This window comes from Delphinapterus leucas, chromosome X, assembly GCF_059928025.1.
Source record: "Delphinapterus leucas isolate spDelLeu-1000000601 "Yukka" chromosome X, BTC_Dleu_Yukka2, whole genome shotgun sequence".
In the NCBI taxonomy this organism is placed as follows: domain Eukaryota; kingdom Metazoa; phylum Chordata; class Mammalia; order Artiodactyla; family Monodontidae; genus Delphinapterus; species Delphinapterus leucas.
In genome coordinates, this window is record NC_143150.1 from 66,634,266 (window position 1) to 66,649,177 (window position 14,912).

Genomic DNA, 14,912 nt, shown 5'->3' on the forward strand with positions numbered 1-14,912 from the left:
ACACTCCGTAACTCCATACACAAAAAGAAGCTCAAAATGGATGAAAGACCTAAATGTAAGGCCAGACACTATCAAACTCTTAGAGGAAAACATAGGCAGAACACTCTATGACATAAATCACAGCAAGTTCCTTTTTGAGCCACTTCCTAGAGAAATGGAAATAAAAACAAAAATAAACAAATGGGACTTCACAAAACTTAAAAGCTTTTGCACAGAAAAGGAAACCATAAACAAGATGAAAAGACAACCCTCAGAATGGGAAAAGATATTTGCAAATGAGGCAACTGACAAAGGATTAATCTCCAGAATTTACAAGCAGCTCATGAAGCTTAATATCTAAAAAACAAACAGCATGCTCCAAAAATGGGCAAAAGACCTAAATAGACATTTCTCCAAAGAAATACAGATTGCAAACAAACACATGAAAAGCTGCTCAACATCACTAATCATTAGAGAATTGCTGATCAAAATTACAATAAGGTATCGCCTTACACCAGTGAGAATGGCCATCATCGAAAAATCTACAAACAATAAATGCTGGAGAGGGTGTGGAGAAAATGGAACCCTCTTGCACTGTTGGTGGGAATGTAAATTTATACAGCCACTATGGAGAACAGTATGGAGGTTCCTTAAAAAACTAAAAATAGAACTACCAAACGACCCAGCAGTCCCAGTACTGGGCATATACTCTGAGCAAAGCATAATTCAAAAAGAGTCATGTACCACAATGTTCATTGCAGCTCTGTTTACAATAGCCAGGACATGGAAGCAGCCTGAGTGTCCATCGACTGATGAATGGTTAAAGAAGATGTGGCACATATATTCAATGCAATATTACTCAGCCATAAAAAGAAACGAAATTGAGTTATTTGTAGTGAGGTGGATGGACCTAGAGTCTGTCATACAGAGTGAAGTAAGTCAGAAAGAGAAAAACTAATACCGTATGGTAACATATATATGGAACCTAAAAAAAAAATTGTTATGAAGAACCTAGTGGGGGACGGGAATAGTATGCAGACATAGTAGAGAATGGACTTGAGTACATGGGGAGGGGGAAGGGAAAGCTGGGAGAAAGTGAGAGAGTGGCATGGACATATATACACTACCAAATGTAAAATTGATAGCTAGTGGGAAGCTGCCGCATAGCAAAGGGAAATCAGCTCGGTGCTTTGTGACCTCCTAGAGGGGTGGGATAGGGAGGGTGGGAGGGAGGGAGACGCAAGAGGGATGAGATATCGGGATATATGTATATGTATAGCTGATTCACTTTGTTATAATGCAGAAACTAGCACAGCATTGTAAAGCAATTATACTCCAATAAAGATGTTAAAAAAAAGTCTCTCAACAGATCGAAGATACTTCCTTAAGTTTCTAGTTGATGTCTCATTCATCTCATGTACCATTTTATTGAATGATTTTTTGTGAATGTTTTTTATAACTGTAACCTCAGGAGGTGAACCTGATCCTACCTTCAGGGAGATAAAGAATAATCATCTCCTGGGACTCCCCTGTCAGGCCAGTGGTTAAGACTCTGCACTTCCACTGCAGCAGGAGGGGGTTAGATCCCTGGTCTGGGAAATAAGATTCCACATGCTGTGTGTGGTGTGGCCAAAAAAAGAAAAAAGAATATCTCCTTTTTACTTTATTTCAAAATTAAAAGTTTCCCCAGGGACCTCCCTTGGTGGCGTGGTGGTTACGAATTCGACTGACAGTGCAGGGAACATGGGTTCAAGCCCTGGTCCGGGAAGTTCCCACGTGCCGTGGAGCAACTACTAAGCCTGTGTGCCACAACTACTGAAGCCCATGCACCTAGAGCACGTGCTCTGCAACAAGAGAAACCACTGAAGCCTGTGCACCGCAACAAAGAGTAGCCACTGCTTGTCTCAACTAGAGAAAGCCCGCACAGCAACGAAGACCCAACACAGCCAAAAAAAAAAAAAAGTTTCCCCAAAATGGGAATATTGTCTTATATAACGTCAATATAGTTAGCAAATTTAGAAATTAACCTTGATACAGTACTGTTTCTAATCTACAGACCTTATTTACATTTTGCCAATTAATTCATAATGTCCTTCATAGTGAAAGACTAAAATATCATTTTTTCTGGTCCAGGATCTAGTTCTGGAATATGCATTGCATTTTATTTTCATGTCTGTTTAATCTTCTTTAATCTGGAGCAGCTCACCGTGCCTTTTTCTTGCCTTCCGTTTTTTGAAGAACACAGGCCAGTTAATTTGGGTTTGTCTGGTGTTTCCTTGTGTTTATGTATTTTGCTAGGGATAGTATGAAGTGATACGCCTTTTTGAGCACATTTTATCAGGAGGCACATCTTTGCTTTTACTATATTTTATTATTATTTTGTAAAAATGTTTATTTATTTGGCTGTGTCGGGTCTTTAGTTGTGGCATGCGGGATCTTCGTTGTGGCATGCAGGGTCTTTAGTTGTGGTGCATGGGCTCTTCATTGTGGCATGCAGGCTCCTCTCTAGTTTTGGCGTGCGGGCTCCTGGGCACATGGGCTCAGTAGCAGCACGCGGGCTCTAGAGCGCTCGGGCTTAGTTGCCCCGTGGCATGTGGGCTCTTAGTTCCCCGACCAGGGCTCGAATCCCTGTCTGCTGCATTGGAAGGTGGACTCTTAGCCACTGGACCACCAGGGAAGTCCCTAGTATATTTTAAAAATGGTTTTACTTTTAATACTAATATTATCAGCCCACTTTAGAGATTTTGAAGCTAGGCTTGGTTAATTTCTGTAGAGTTAGAGAGAATTTGCCCACCTCTTATTTTTCTTGCCTTTCCCCTTTCCTCAGATACCCCCAACATTCAAAATCAAAACACCCTATTTATGAATTTTCATTGTGTTTTCTGAGTATCTCCTAAAAATAGAGAACTAAGAGTAAATGTTTCATATTACAGTGACTGGACCTGTTACTGTTAAGTATATGAAATAATGCATTTCTTTCGAAGGCTGCCTGTAGAGCATCCAACACAGCTTATTGAATATTTCAATTTAGAGATAGAAGGGAAAATATTTGATTGTACTAAATGACTTCAGGGCTTTTAAAAAATGCTCAACAAATCAACACTCTTTTCTCTTAAGGAATCCCTGAGCAGGCATTATCTTTATCTTAATAAACATTTAGTATTCCTCTGTTCAAGGAAATTTGCTATTTCTCACATGGGAAAAAGAGGTGAACTCAGACCAGTTTCCTCCTTTGAGGCGTTTACACTCCAGTAGGGAGTACTCTTGAGTTTTAAACGAGGAACTATAAGCAGAATGTGTTGCTCTTAAAGAGAAGTAAAACAATATTCAGTGGGTGAAGAGGGGAAAGAGAACCTTCTTTGAGCTTAGAGTTGTGGTCAGATGAGATTGGAAGGTCATCTGTGAATTATTTTGCAGAGACCTTCAAATTCTTGCTTAGGATTTTAAAAAATATGTATTTATTTATTTTGGCTGTGCCAGGTCTTAGTTGTCGCACGTGGGATGTTCATTGCGGCATGTTTAGTTGCAGCATGTGGGCTCTTAGTTGCGGCATGCATGGGGGATCTAGTTCCCTGACCAGGGATCTAACCCGGATCCCCTGCATTGAGAGCATGGAATGTTACCCACTGGACCACCAGGGCAGTCTCTCTTGCTTAGGCATTTGTACTTTATCCTTATTTATAAACATGGGAAGCCCCTGAATGTTTTGAGCATGGGCGTGACAGATATTTGAGTCTGCTCAACTATGCCAAATATACTGGATTCTGCATCCGTGGATTTAACCAAACTCGATTGAAAATATTTGGGGAAAAAAGTTCCAGAAAGCAAAACTTGAATTTGCTGCACATAGGCAACTATTTATTTACTTATTTATTTTTTTTGGTTGTGTTGGGTCTTCATTGCTGCGTGCAGGCTTTCTCTAGTTGCGGCGAGTGGGGGCTACTCTTTTTTTGGGGTGGGGCTACTCTTCGTTGTGGTGCACAGGCTTCTCATTGCGGTGGCTTCTCTTATTGCAGAGCATGGGCTCTAGGCACGCGGGCTTCAGGAGTTGCAGTGCATGGGCCCAGTAGTTGTGGCTTGTGGGCTCTAGAGTGCAGGCTCAGTAGTTGTGACGCACGGGCTTAGTTGCTCCGTGGCATGTGGGATCTTCCTGGACCAGGGCTCGAACCTGTGTCCCCTGCATTGGCAGACGGATTCTTAACAACTGCGCCACCGGGGAAGTCCCCTGCTTTCTTGATCTTGCCACGTTCTTTGCCTCCTTTCTCCATTTGAAGACTGCGTTTGGGTGGGGATGGGGTGTGGCATATTGATGAAATGAACTGTATTTAATCAGTGTGCCAAATAGAATGAAACATTTCTTGAAGTTCCTACTGGGAATTACTGATTTGGCCCATGTGAACATGGTGACTGTTATTGCAATTAAAAAATTCTGAATGTTACGCAGAGATCACTATTTATACATAAGGTAAAATGTAGGTCTTATTCAAATGTTGCTGCTTTATTACTCAAACTTGCATCTTTTTACCTGCATTAGAGCACTTATATCTTTGTATTCAAACCAGTAGACTGGAATTTGTTCAGTCCTCCATTGTTTCTTCATTGTTTTGGAAAGTTTGACGTTTTCTGACAAATTCTGAATAGTGTTTATTTGCCAAAGTAGGTACTGTTGGTACTGAGTCTAATAAAACCAGAAATACCTAGGTTCTGCCCTTAAGTGCTTTTAGAATAAAACTAAGCTGATAACACAAGACAAGAAGATATTTAGTGAATTGTATAAACATATTTTTCTGGCAACAAATATGGAGATAGCTTATACATGCACACTTATGAACTATCAATACAGATTTTTTTTTTTGGTTGCGTTGGGTCTTCGTTGCTGTGCGCAGGCTTTCTCTACTTGCTGCGAGCAGGGGCTACTCTTCGTTACGGTGCATGGGCTTCTCGTTGCGGTGGCTTCTCTTGTTGTAGAGCACGGGCTCTAGGCACACAGCTTCAGTAGTTGTGGCACATGGGCTCAGTAGTTGTGGCCCGCGGGCTCTAGAACGCAGGCTCAGTAGTTGTGGCACATGGGTTTAGTTGCTCCGCGGCATGTGGGATCTTCCCGGACCAGGGCTCGAACCCGTGTCCCCTGCCTTGGCAGGCGGATTCTTAACCACTGTGCCAACAGGAAAGTACCAATACAGATTTTTTTTTCTTTGCGGTACGCGGGCCTCTCACTGTTGTGGCCTCTCCCGTTGCGGAGTACTGGCTCCGGACGCGCAGGCTCAGCAGCCATGGCTCACGGGCCCAGCTGCTCCGCGGCATGCGGGATCTTCCCGGACCAGGGCACGAACCTGTGTCCCCTGCATCGGCAGGCGGACTCTCAACCACTGCACCACCAGGGAAGCCCCCAATACAGATTTTTTTTAAAATTATTTATTTTATTTTTGGCTGCATTGGGTCTTTGTTGCTGCAGGTGGGCTTTCTCTAGTTGCGGTGAGCGGGGGCTACTCTTCGTTACGGTGCACAGGCTTCTCATTCCGGTGGCTTCTCTTGTTGTGGAGCATGGGCTCTAGGCACACGGGCTTCAGTAGTTGTAGCCCACGGGCTCAGTAGTTGTGGCCCATGGGCTCTAGAGTGCAGGCTCAGTAGTTGTAGTGCACGGGCTTAATTGCTCCGCGGCATGTGGGATCTTCTCGGACCAGGGCTAGAACCTGTGTCCCTTGCATTGGCAGGTGGATTCTTAATCACTGTGCCACCAGGGAAGTTCCCAGAGACATAATTTAGAAGTTTTTTAGTTTTATAAGTTTATTTAAGTGATGCCATATAATACATATGATTTTGCAACTTCCTTTTTCGGTTCAGTATTGTTTTTGGGATTTTGAGGTAACTTTAGATCTGCACTGTTCAATATAATAGCCATTAACTATCTGTGGCTGTTGAGCACCTGAAATGTGGCCAGTGTGAATTAAGATGTGCTGGAAGTGTATTTGCTCAGAGGATTTCAAAGACTTAGTACAAAAAAAATGTAAAATATCTTATTACTGATTATTTTATATTAATTACATATTGAAATGATAATTTGCATATATTGGTTAAATAAGATTAAAATTAATTTCCCCTGCTTTTTCGTTTTTCAAAATGTTTCTAGAAAATTTTAAATTATATTCGTGGCTTACGTTATATCTCTGTTGAACAAACTGATCTGGAATGCTCACTTTTCATTTCATTAGTTTTGAGTTGAATGTGTATATTACAATTCATCTGTCTATCGTTGGTGGGTATTTAGAATTTTTTCTAATTTGGTGCTATTAAAAAGTGTTAGAACATTCTTAAATGTGTCTCCTTTGCATATATGCTGGAGTTTCTTTAGGAGGTCAATTTTATTTTTTATTGTAAGATGATTGCCAAATTGATCTCCATAATGGTTTTACTAATTTACACTTCCAGTGGCAGTTTGAGAATTTTCTTATTCTATAGTTGTTCACCCTGGCCAATGTGGTTTTGTAGACAACTATAAGTTAACAGCTGAAGCAAGCATTGGTAATTCTTTAAGTGTGTCAGCTTATTTCTCTTTGTGAATCTTTTGTAATAGTCAGTGCACATAGCCCTTTTTTTCTGCACTATTTATGTTCTGAATAAATAAAAATTGATTTTAAAATTTAGCAGCCATGCTACAGATCCTATTAGGAGGCAGCTGCAATTCCTGCAACAAAAGCATATCTGTCTTTAAGTGCTGTTAGCTTGAGAAAAAACTTCTGGCATCTTTACATGATGGAATACTATACTGCCATTAAAATTGTTTTAGGAAAATAACGATGCAGGAAAATATTCACTGTGTATTAACAGAGGGAAGAGGTTACAAAGCAGTAAAGTAACCATTCGATTTTGTTAAAAACAATGAAAATGTGTGCTAATATTTTCCCCTATGATTATCTCTGCATGGTGGGATTTTAGCTGACATTTTATTTTGTACTTCACACTTTTCTTTATATTGCACTTTCTATAGTGGACTTATTAGGGAAGGAGGATGTGGAGGGAGTCCTTAGCAACAATCAGCTAAAACTTCCACATCTGGAATATTATTATAGGCAAGGGAGAGTAAATGAGCTGTAATTGTTCCCATTCTAGATATTAAATATCAGGCTTTCCTTAAGATACAAATGGACCCAACTATATTATTCTATACCCGTTGTTTTTCCAGTATTACAGGAAGTTTTCCAAGAATTAGGGATTGTCATTTAACTTCAGTAAGAAGACCATTTGCATTTGATGTGTTCTACTCTTGGGGAAAAGAAATAGTGGAAAATGGATTATTCTCCAGTCCTTTGGAATAAAATTCAGACAGTTTGAGCTCCGGTCTCAACTTGCTTTCATTTGGAATTACCTCATGTATGGCTAGATTTGGGTTCAAATCCAGTTCTCTTTGTAACCTTTGGAAAGTTACCCAACTTTTGCGTTGTTTTTTTATCTATGCAGTGGAGACAGTAATACCTAAATGAAAATCTTTATGAGCTGTATAGCATAGTGTAAGCACTTAACAAAATTGAGTTGCTTTATCTCCTCCTTTTCTATTTTTCAGAGTGGATGCACTTAATAGCTGGAGACAGAACTGATTAGGTATCAATTTCATGAAAAGAGGTATGAGTAGCTCTGATGTACATATCAAAAAGTAGAGAAGTTACTTATAAGTTGATTCTGATTTTTCATACCTTCCCCCTCAGGTTTCTATTACCTGGAGCATTGAGTTCACTAGATTCTAAAGATAAACCAAACACTGTATTTTCAAAGATTATCTAATCTGTTTATATATCTTTTTCCCTTGGAATGATGGTTTTGTTGCTCTTGTAAAAACATTAATACTATCTTAGACCTTGATCAGCAGTTATCAAAACTCCATTTAGCTAGTGATTGCATTGCAGACTTTATCTGATTCCGTTTTTATTGATTAGGGACCTAAGCTTTATTTTTATCTGGAGAGATTTGCTTTTTATAACTCCCTCAAAATTGAGTAGGAGTCCACAAATTAAATTATTAGCTCAATGGCTTGTAGATGGGCTTCGTTAAAGCACTGAATGCTTAGCTATAGATATAGGAATTATGTGACTTTGTCTTCTCTCAGAAAACCTAGATTTTGTTTTTCTCCCTTTCCTCTTTACCAAAAGAGAAATGAGAATCTTACTTAAATTGGATTTCAGTACTCTTTGCATTACAATATATAGGTATATAGATTCACTCTGATTCAAGTTGTAGAAGAAAATTGATTTTCTTACAATGGGCAAAGTAAAATTGCATTTCTGCTTCATCAGAGGATAGTTTGTTTTTTAACCTATTTAAATCTAAGTTCATTCCCTTTGAGCTAAAATGTACTTCATCCCAATAAAAACTTTCCAAAGGTTTCTTTTTTTGAGGGAACTTAGTATGCTTTTGTTAGAAAATAAAGATAGTGATATAATACTTGCACTTATTAATTTTTGTGTTAAAGTGAATAGAATATATTGAATTTAGATAGATGTGCCTCGAATGGAATAAATCTAAGTTTTTCAAATATTTATGCATATTTCTCACCCTCAACTGATTTTTATTTTCTCTTGATTCTGTATAAAACCATTACACCTTTCTCTTTTTAATACAGGGAATATCCGTGGTTCAGTGTTTGCTTTCCCAAGGTATTCTTCAGGAAATTCCTGATTCTCTAGCAAACTTTGCTTTTTAAAATGGAGGTTAGTAGGTGTTTGAAATAAGGTTAAGAGTTTTAACCCTAAAGGAAGCTGTATAAAAATTAGATGAAAAAAATTACATGTATGAGAGATTTTAAAGCATTAGGAAATTCACAGTTATAAGGATGGTTCCCCTTTCTTCCCTAGATTATTCCTGGGATACTTAACAGCCTTTCTTTACCATTAGATTGTGAGTTCCTTAGGGTCAGGTATTATGTATTTATTTTTTATTGCAATACTACGTACTCACAATATATTCAGCATTTGGTAAATACTGTAAAATGAATAAGCGAATCTTACTCCTCATGAATAAAAAGTGAAATCTGACTGACTTACGGTTAAAACTCTTAGGTCAGTTTGGGAAGAGTTTAAATGGAAGTTTTTCAGGCAAGTGATATTTGTGAAGCTGACCTGAATTGTCTTTGTTTTGAAATTTTAATGCTTTACAGATGCTTTCAAGGATTTTCCAAAAAGCTTGAACAATTAGAGAGCTATATCTCAACAAAGTTATATCTCTTAAATTAACAAATATCTGATTTGCTTATATTATAACTTCTGGATTATGGCTCATCTTTCCACTGAGGCATCAGCCCACTGAAAGAAAGAGATTGATATGACTTTCAGATGTTAAAGTCGGACTGGAAAATTAGAAACTCAGGATGTTAGCCTTTTCTGAATCTCTTTTATTTAGTCTTGCAGAATGATAGGAAAATCATTTAATAGTTAAAGAAGATATGATATTTACCATTTATTATTTACGATAATACCATTCTGATAGCTGGTATTAGTTTAAAATTTCCAGGATTGGATCCATCAACTGAAAGAAATGAATGAGGAAGTTTAACCAGAAGGACAAGGAATGATTTGTAGTTTTGGGTGGTAAGACTGTCATAGAGTTAGGTTACACATACAGCACAAGATACTCAAATGTTAGGATGAGTACACACAGACTAGGAGCGCTAGTCGTCTTGAGATAGGAGGATTAGAGTTGATGTTGAACAGGTTTGTTTGGTTATTTTCTACTCATCTATCAGAATGTAGAACTTACTGATTTTCTCTTGTTTCTTAGTTGAGTCCTTTCTTCATGCTAATCTTTATATAACTTTGATATCTAAGCATTTTTTATATAATTAGTTCGCTTCTGATCAACTCCTTTTGGATTATTCTGTTCACTTCTATAAAGGGATGTTTTCTACAAAATTTAGAACGACTGTTCTGCTTTTTAACTCAAATAAGTTAGATCCAAGTTTTTGTGAAAAAAGAGATTGCCTCCTTTTTGCTTTTAGAGAAATGTTCAATGGTACTCAAGAGATTTTTAATGGCTCTTTGTATTCAGTATACTTATTTATGAAAGACTAACTTTTAATATATCTTCTTGTTTTGGGACTCAAAGAAAAGGTCTTACATTTTAGTAGTGCCTTGTTTGTTGTGGTAAATTTTGGATTCTGTTTTCAGAAAAATAAAATTTATCTTCTAAGATGATTATTCTATGGTGCCCATGCTGGATATGCCCTGTCATCTCATATACTTAATTTTTATGTCCTTAGATGGCTAAGAGGCCTGAATGATTTTTTGAGATGATGTAAAAGAGATACCAGTGTTATTTCCTGTTTCAGTATTTTTTTTGTTCCCCTCCCTTTTCTTCTTTTTGTAAAGGAACAAAAATTTGTTGTATTCCCAGAAATTCTTCAAGTATAAGATGTTAATAACATTTCCCAAGGGTCAAGAGAAGCATGTGGCTTTAAAAAGTCTAGGTCTTTTAGAGGATACCTAGAGGAATCTCTGAAGAATTTAGAGGGTAGATACCATTTAACTTCCCTTATTTGCGGCACAAGTTTTATACCAGACTGTGTGGTACATTGATCCTTCCTATGTTCCACTATAAAATTACTGTTAAACAATGTTAAATAGAAAGAATATTACAATAATAAGATTCAGGTAGAGTTGAAGGCTGGAAAAGTCTTATTGTAGATAACAGAAATTGTAAAACCATATTGTAAAACCTTGTGCTCTTGTGAACATGAAGTGTGGACACTTGATTCTTTTTTTTTTTTTCTCCAGTACGCAGGCCTCTCACTGTTGTGGCCTCTCCCGTTGCGGAGCACAGGCTCCAGACGCGCAGGCTCAGTGGCCATGGCTCACGGGCCTAGCCGCTCCGCGGCATGTGGGATCTTCCCGGACCGGGACACGAACCCATGTCCCCTGCATCGGCAGGCGGACTCTCAACCACTGCGCCACCAGGGAAGCCCTTGATTCTTTTTTTAAATACTGAATGTGGAATTTTTCAGAAGCAGAGCTTCATGAAAGGCTTGATATCCTACGGTGAGATCCTGGGTAGAAGAACCTTGTGCTTTTTCTACCTCATTTTTAATATCGTCAATCAGTGTTCACTGCTACTTGGCCTCCAAAGCACCAAAGTAGCTATCTAGTTTGACAGATGAGTTTTAAAAAGATATAGATAACAGATTTATTTTAATTTCTGTTTCTATTCCATAGTTTTATAATCTGTGCTGAACCAAAAAATTCAAGCAGTATAGCAGATCGATTACTTCCTATTCACTGCTTTTAAAGCTAAAGATATTCAAGTAATATCCTCAGATCTTGTTAAAACTTTTAGTTTGAGTCAGTTTTTCCCCTAACACTTGTTCAGGGTAGAAATTGTATGAAAGGTCTAAATTCTAGTGCAATTGCTGTCAAAAGATCTCTGAACAACTCAGCTAATGTCCAAGTCATTTTCTAAAAATTAACAACTTTATTGATGTAAATCACATACCACAGTCTATCCATTTAAAGGGTACAATTTTGTGGTTTTAGTATACTCACAAATCTGTACAGCCATCAACAGAATATTCATCACTCCAACAAGAAAGCCTATACCAATTAGTGGTTACTCCTCATTTTCCCCCATATCCCTACCCCAGATCCTGACAACCACTATTTTATTTTCTATCTCTATGGATTTGCATATTTTGAACATTTCCTGTAAAAGGAATCATACAGTATGTGATCTTTTGTGATTGGCTACATTCATTTAGCATATTTTCAGGGTACATCCATGTTGTAGGATGACTCAGAACTTTACTCCTTTTTATTGCTGAAAAATATACATTCATCATTTCATGGATATTTGGTTTGTTTCTACTTTTTGGTTATTATGAATCATTGCTGCTGTGAACATTTGTGTATAAATTTTTGTGTGGGCATTTATTTTCATTTCTTTTTGGAATCCTGGGTCATATGGAAACTCTATGTTTAACTTTTTGTGCAACTGTCAAAACTGCTTTTCAGTTTTGTATTATTTTACAAATAGTAAAGTGTGCTTTTTTTTTTTTTTTTTGCGGTATGCGGGCCTCTCACTGTTGTGGCCTCTCCTGTTGTGGAGCATCCGGACGCGCAGGCTCAGCGGCCATGCTTCACGGGCCCAGCCGCTCCGCGGCATGTGCGATCTTCCCGGACCCGGGCACAAACCCTCGTCCCCTGCATCGGCAGGCGGACTCTCAACCACTGCACCACCTGGGAATACCCAAAGTGTGCTATTTTATGTTCACATCAGCAGTGTATGAGGGTTCCAATTTTTCCACATCCTCACTAATACCTCCTGTTGACCATCTTTTAAATTATACCCATTCTGGTGGGTATGAAGTAGTATCTTGTGTTTATTTTTACTGTGGTAAAATATACATAACATAATATTTATCACTTTAACCATTTGTAAATGTGCAGTTCAGTGGCATTAAGTACATTCACAATATGTAACAGTCACCACCATGTGTACCCAAAACTCTTTGATCATCCCCAACAAAAAACTCTGTACCCATCTTGATAGTCTCTTTAATAAATGGTGCTGTGTCAATTGGATATCTACATGTGAAAGAAGGTTGGACCCATACTTTACACCATATACAACTAAAAATACCTAAATTTCAGAGCTAAAAGTATAAAACTCTTAGGAGAAAACATAAGGACCTTGGATTTGTCAGTGGTCTCTAAATAAGATGGAAACAACACAGGCAAGAAAAGAAAAATATAGATAATACAGACTTCATTAAAATAAAAAATGTGTGTGTTAAAGGACACTATCAAGAGAGTGAAGACAACCCACAGAAATAGAAGAAAATGTATGCAAATCATATATCTGATAAAGATTTAATATCCAGAATATATAAAGAAGTTTTGCAACTCAGCACCAAAAGGACAACTCAGAAAGTGTACAAAGGACTTGAATAGAAATCCCTTTACTTTTTAAAAAAAATTGTGATAAAATAACATAACATAAACCTTTTTAAGGTGTACATTTCAATAATGTTAAGTACATTTTTATATAGTTGTGCAACCAATCTCCAGAACCTTTTCATCTTGGAAAACTGAAACTCTGGGGACTTCCCTGGTGGTCCAGTGGCTAAGACTCCACGTTCCCAGTGCAGGTGGCCTGGGTTCGATCCCTGGTCAGGGAACCAGATCCTACATGCTGCAACTAAGAGTTCACATGCCGCAGCTAAAAAGATCCCACATGCCGCAACTAAGACCTGGCACAGCCAAATAAATAAATAAATATTTTAAAAGAAAAAATAACACAAACTCTACACCCTATAAACAACAACTCCCCATTTCCCTTGGCTTCCCTTTACTTATAATCATTGTCTTTATATTTAAAGTGGATTTCTTGTAGACAGCATATATTTGGGTCTTGGTTTTAGTCCTCTCTGACATCTGACTGTATCCACCTCACACTCTGACACACTCTCTTAGTTGGTGTGCTTAGATTATTCACATTTTAAGTGAATTTTGATATAGTTGGTTTAATATCTACCATGTTTGTAACTTTTCATTGTACTTGTTTTTTATCTTCTCCTTTTTTGTCTTTTTAAAAAATATTTATTTTATTTATTTTATTTTTGGCTGCATCAGGTCTTAGTTGCAGGATCTTTGTTGTGGCATGTGGGATCTTCCGTTGCGGCGCACGGGCTTTTCTCTAGTTGCTGTGTGCGGGCTTCTCTCTAGTTGTGGCGCATGGGCTCAGTAGTTGCAGCGCGGGGGCTTAGTTGCCCCGTGGCATGTGGGATCTTAGTTTCCCGACCAGGGATCGAACCCACATCACCTGCATTGGAAGGCGGATTCTTAACCACTGGTCCACCAGGGAAGTCCCTTTGCCTTTTTTTTTTTTTAAGTCTTTATTGAATTTGTTACAATGTTGCTTCTGTTTTATGTTTTGGTTTTGGCTGGGAGGACCAGGGATCAAATCCACACCCCTTGCGTTGAAAGGCAAAGCCTCAACCACTGGACCGCCAGGGAAGTCCCTGCCTTTGCTTTGTTTTGTTTTTTTTTAACATCTTTATTAGAGTATAATTGCTTTACAATGTTGTGTTAGTTTCTGCTGTATAACAAAGTGAATCAGCTATCCTGCCTTTGCTTTTAATTGAACATTTATATGATTTCATTTTCCTTCCTCTTTTAACTTATAAATTATACTTCTTTAAACATTTTATTGGTTGCCTTATAGTTTTCAATATGCATTTATAACTAGTCTAAGTCCATTTTTAAATGACACTGTACCACTTCACAAGTACTGTAGATAGCTTATAATAGTATTCCCAATTCCTCTCCTTATCCATAAGCTATAATCATCCAATGCATTTTTGCTATTATTAGTTTGGACAGTTAACTATTAGGTCAGTTAAGAATAAGAAACATAGGGGCTTCCCTGGTGGTGCAGTGGTTGAGAGTCCGCCTGCCAATGCAGGGGACACAGGTTCGTGCCCCGGTCTGGGAAGATCCCACATGCCCCGGAGCGGCTAGGCCCATGAGCCATGGCCACTGAGCCTGCGCATCTGGAGCCTGTGCTCCGCAACGGGAGAGGCCGCAACAGTGAGAGGCCCGCGTACCACAAAAAAAAAAAAAAAAAAAGAATAAGAAACATAAAAGATGTTATTTTACCCTCATTTATTTCTTCTCTAACGCTCTTCCTTACTTTATGTAGATGCATGTTTCTGCCTTATATATATTTTTTATTATTATTTTTTGACCACGCCCTGCAGCATGCAGAATCTTAGTTCCCTGACTAGGGATCAAACCTGTGCCCCCTGCATTGGGAGTGTGGAGTCTTAACCACTGGACCACCACGGAAGTCCCATATAATTTTTTTCTCTCTAAAGAACTTCTTTCAACATTTCTTGCAAGGAAAGTCTGCTGGCAACAAATGCCTTTGGTTTTTGTTTGTCTGAGAAAGTATTTTTC

The 14,912-nt window shown here is 38.3% G+C and overlaps 1 protein-coding gene across 19 annotated transcripts in view; it reads left to right on the forward strand.

Annotated features, from left to right (window-relative positions):
• Positions 1-14,912, forward strand: part of ATRX (ATRX chromatin remodeler) — a 242,183-nt gene that overhangs the window by 14,038 nt on the left and 213,233 nt on the right. For 4 of the 19 annotated variants that reach the window (XM_022580855.2, XM_022580863.2, XM_089904340.1 and 1 more), the window contains exon 2: positions 7,541-7,599. The exons of 8 other annotated variants lie outside the window; for them this stretch is intronic. In XM_022580855.2, coding sequence (XP_022436563.1) covers positions 7,590-7,599 — 10 coding nt within the window. In that variant the 5' untranslated portion in view covers positions 7,541-7,589. Of the gene's footprint in view, positions 1-7,540; positions 7,600-8,593; positions 8,682-10,739; positions 11,001-14,912 lie in introns of all 19 variants that reach the window. 7 more of the 19 variants (XM_089904338.1, XM_089904336.1, XM_089904335.1 and 4 more) reach the window with 3 other exon arrangements.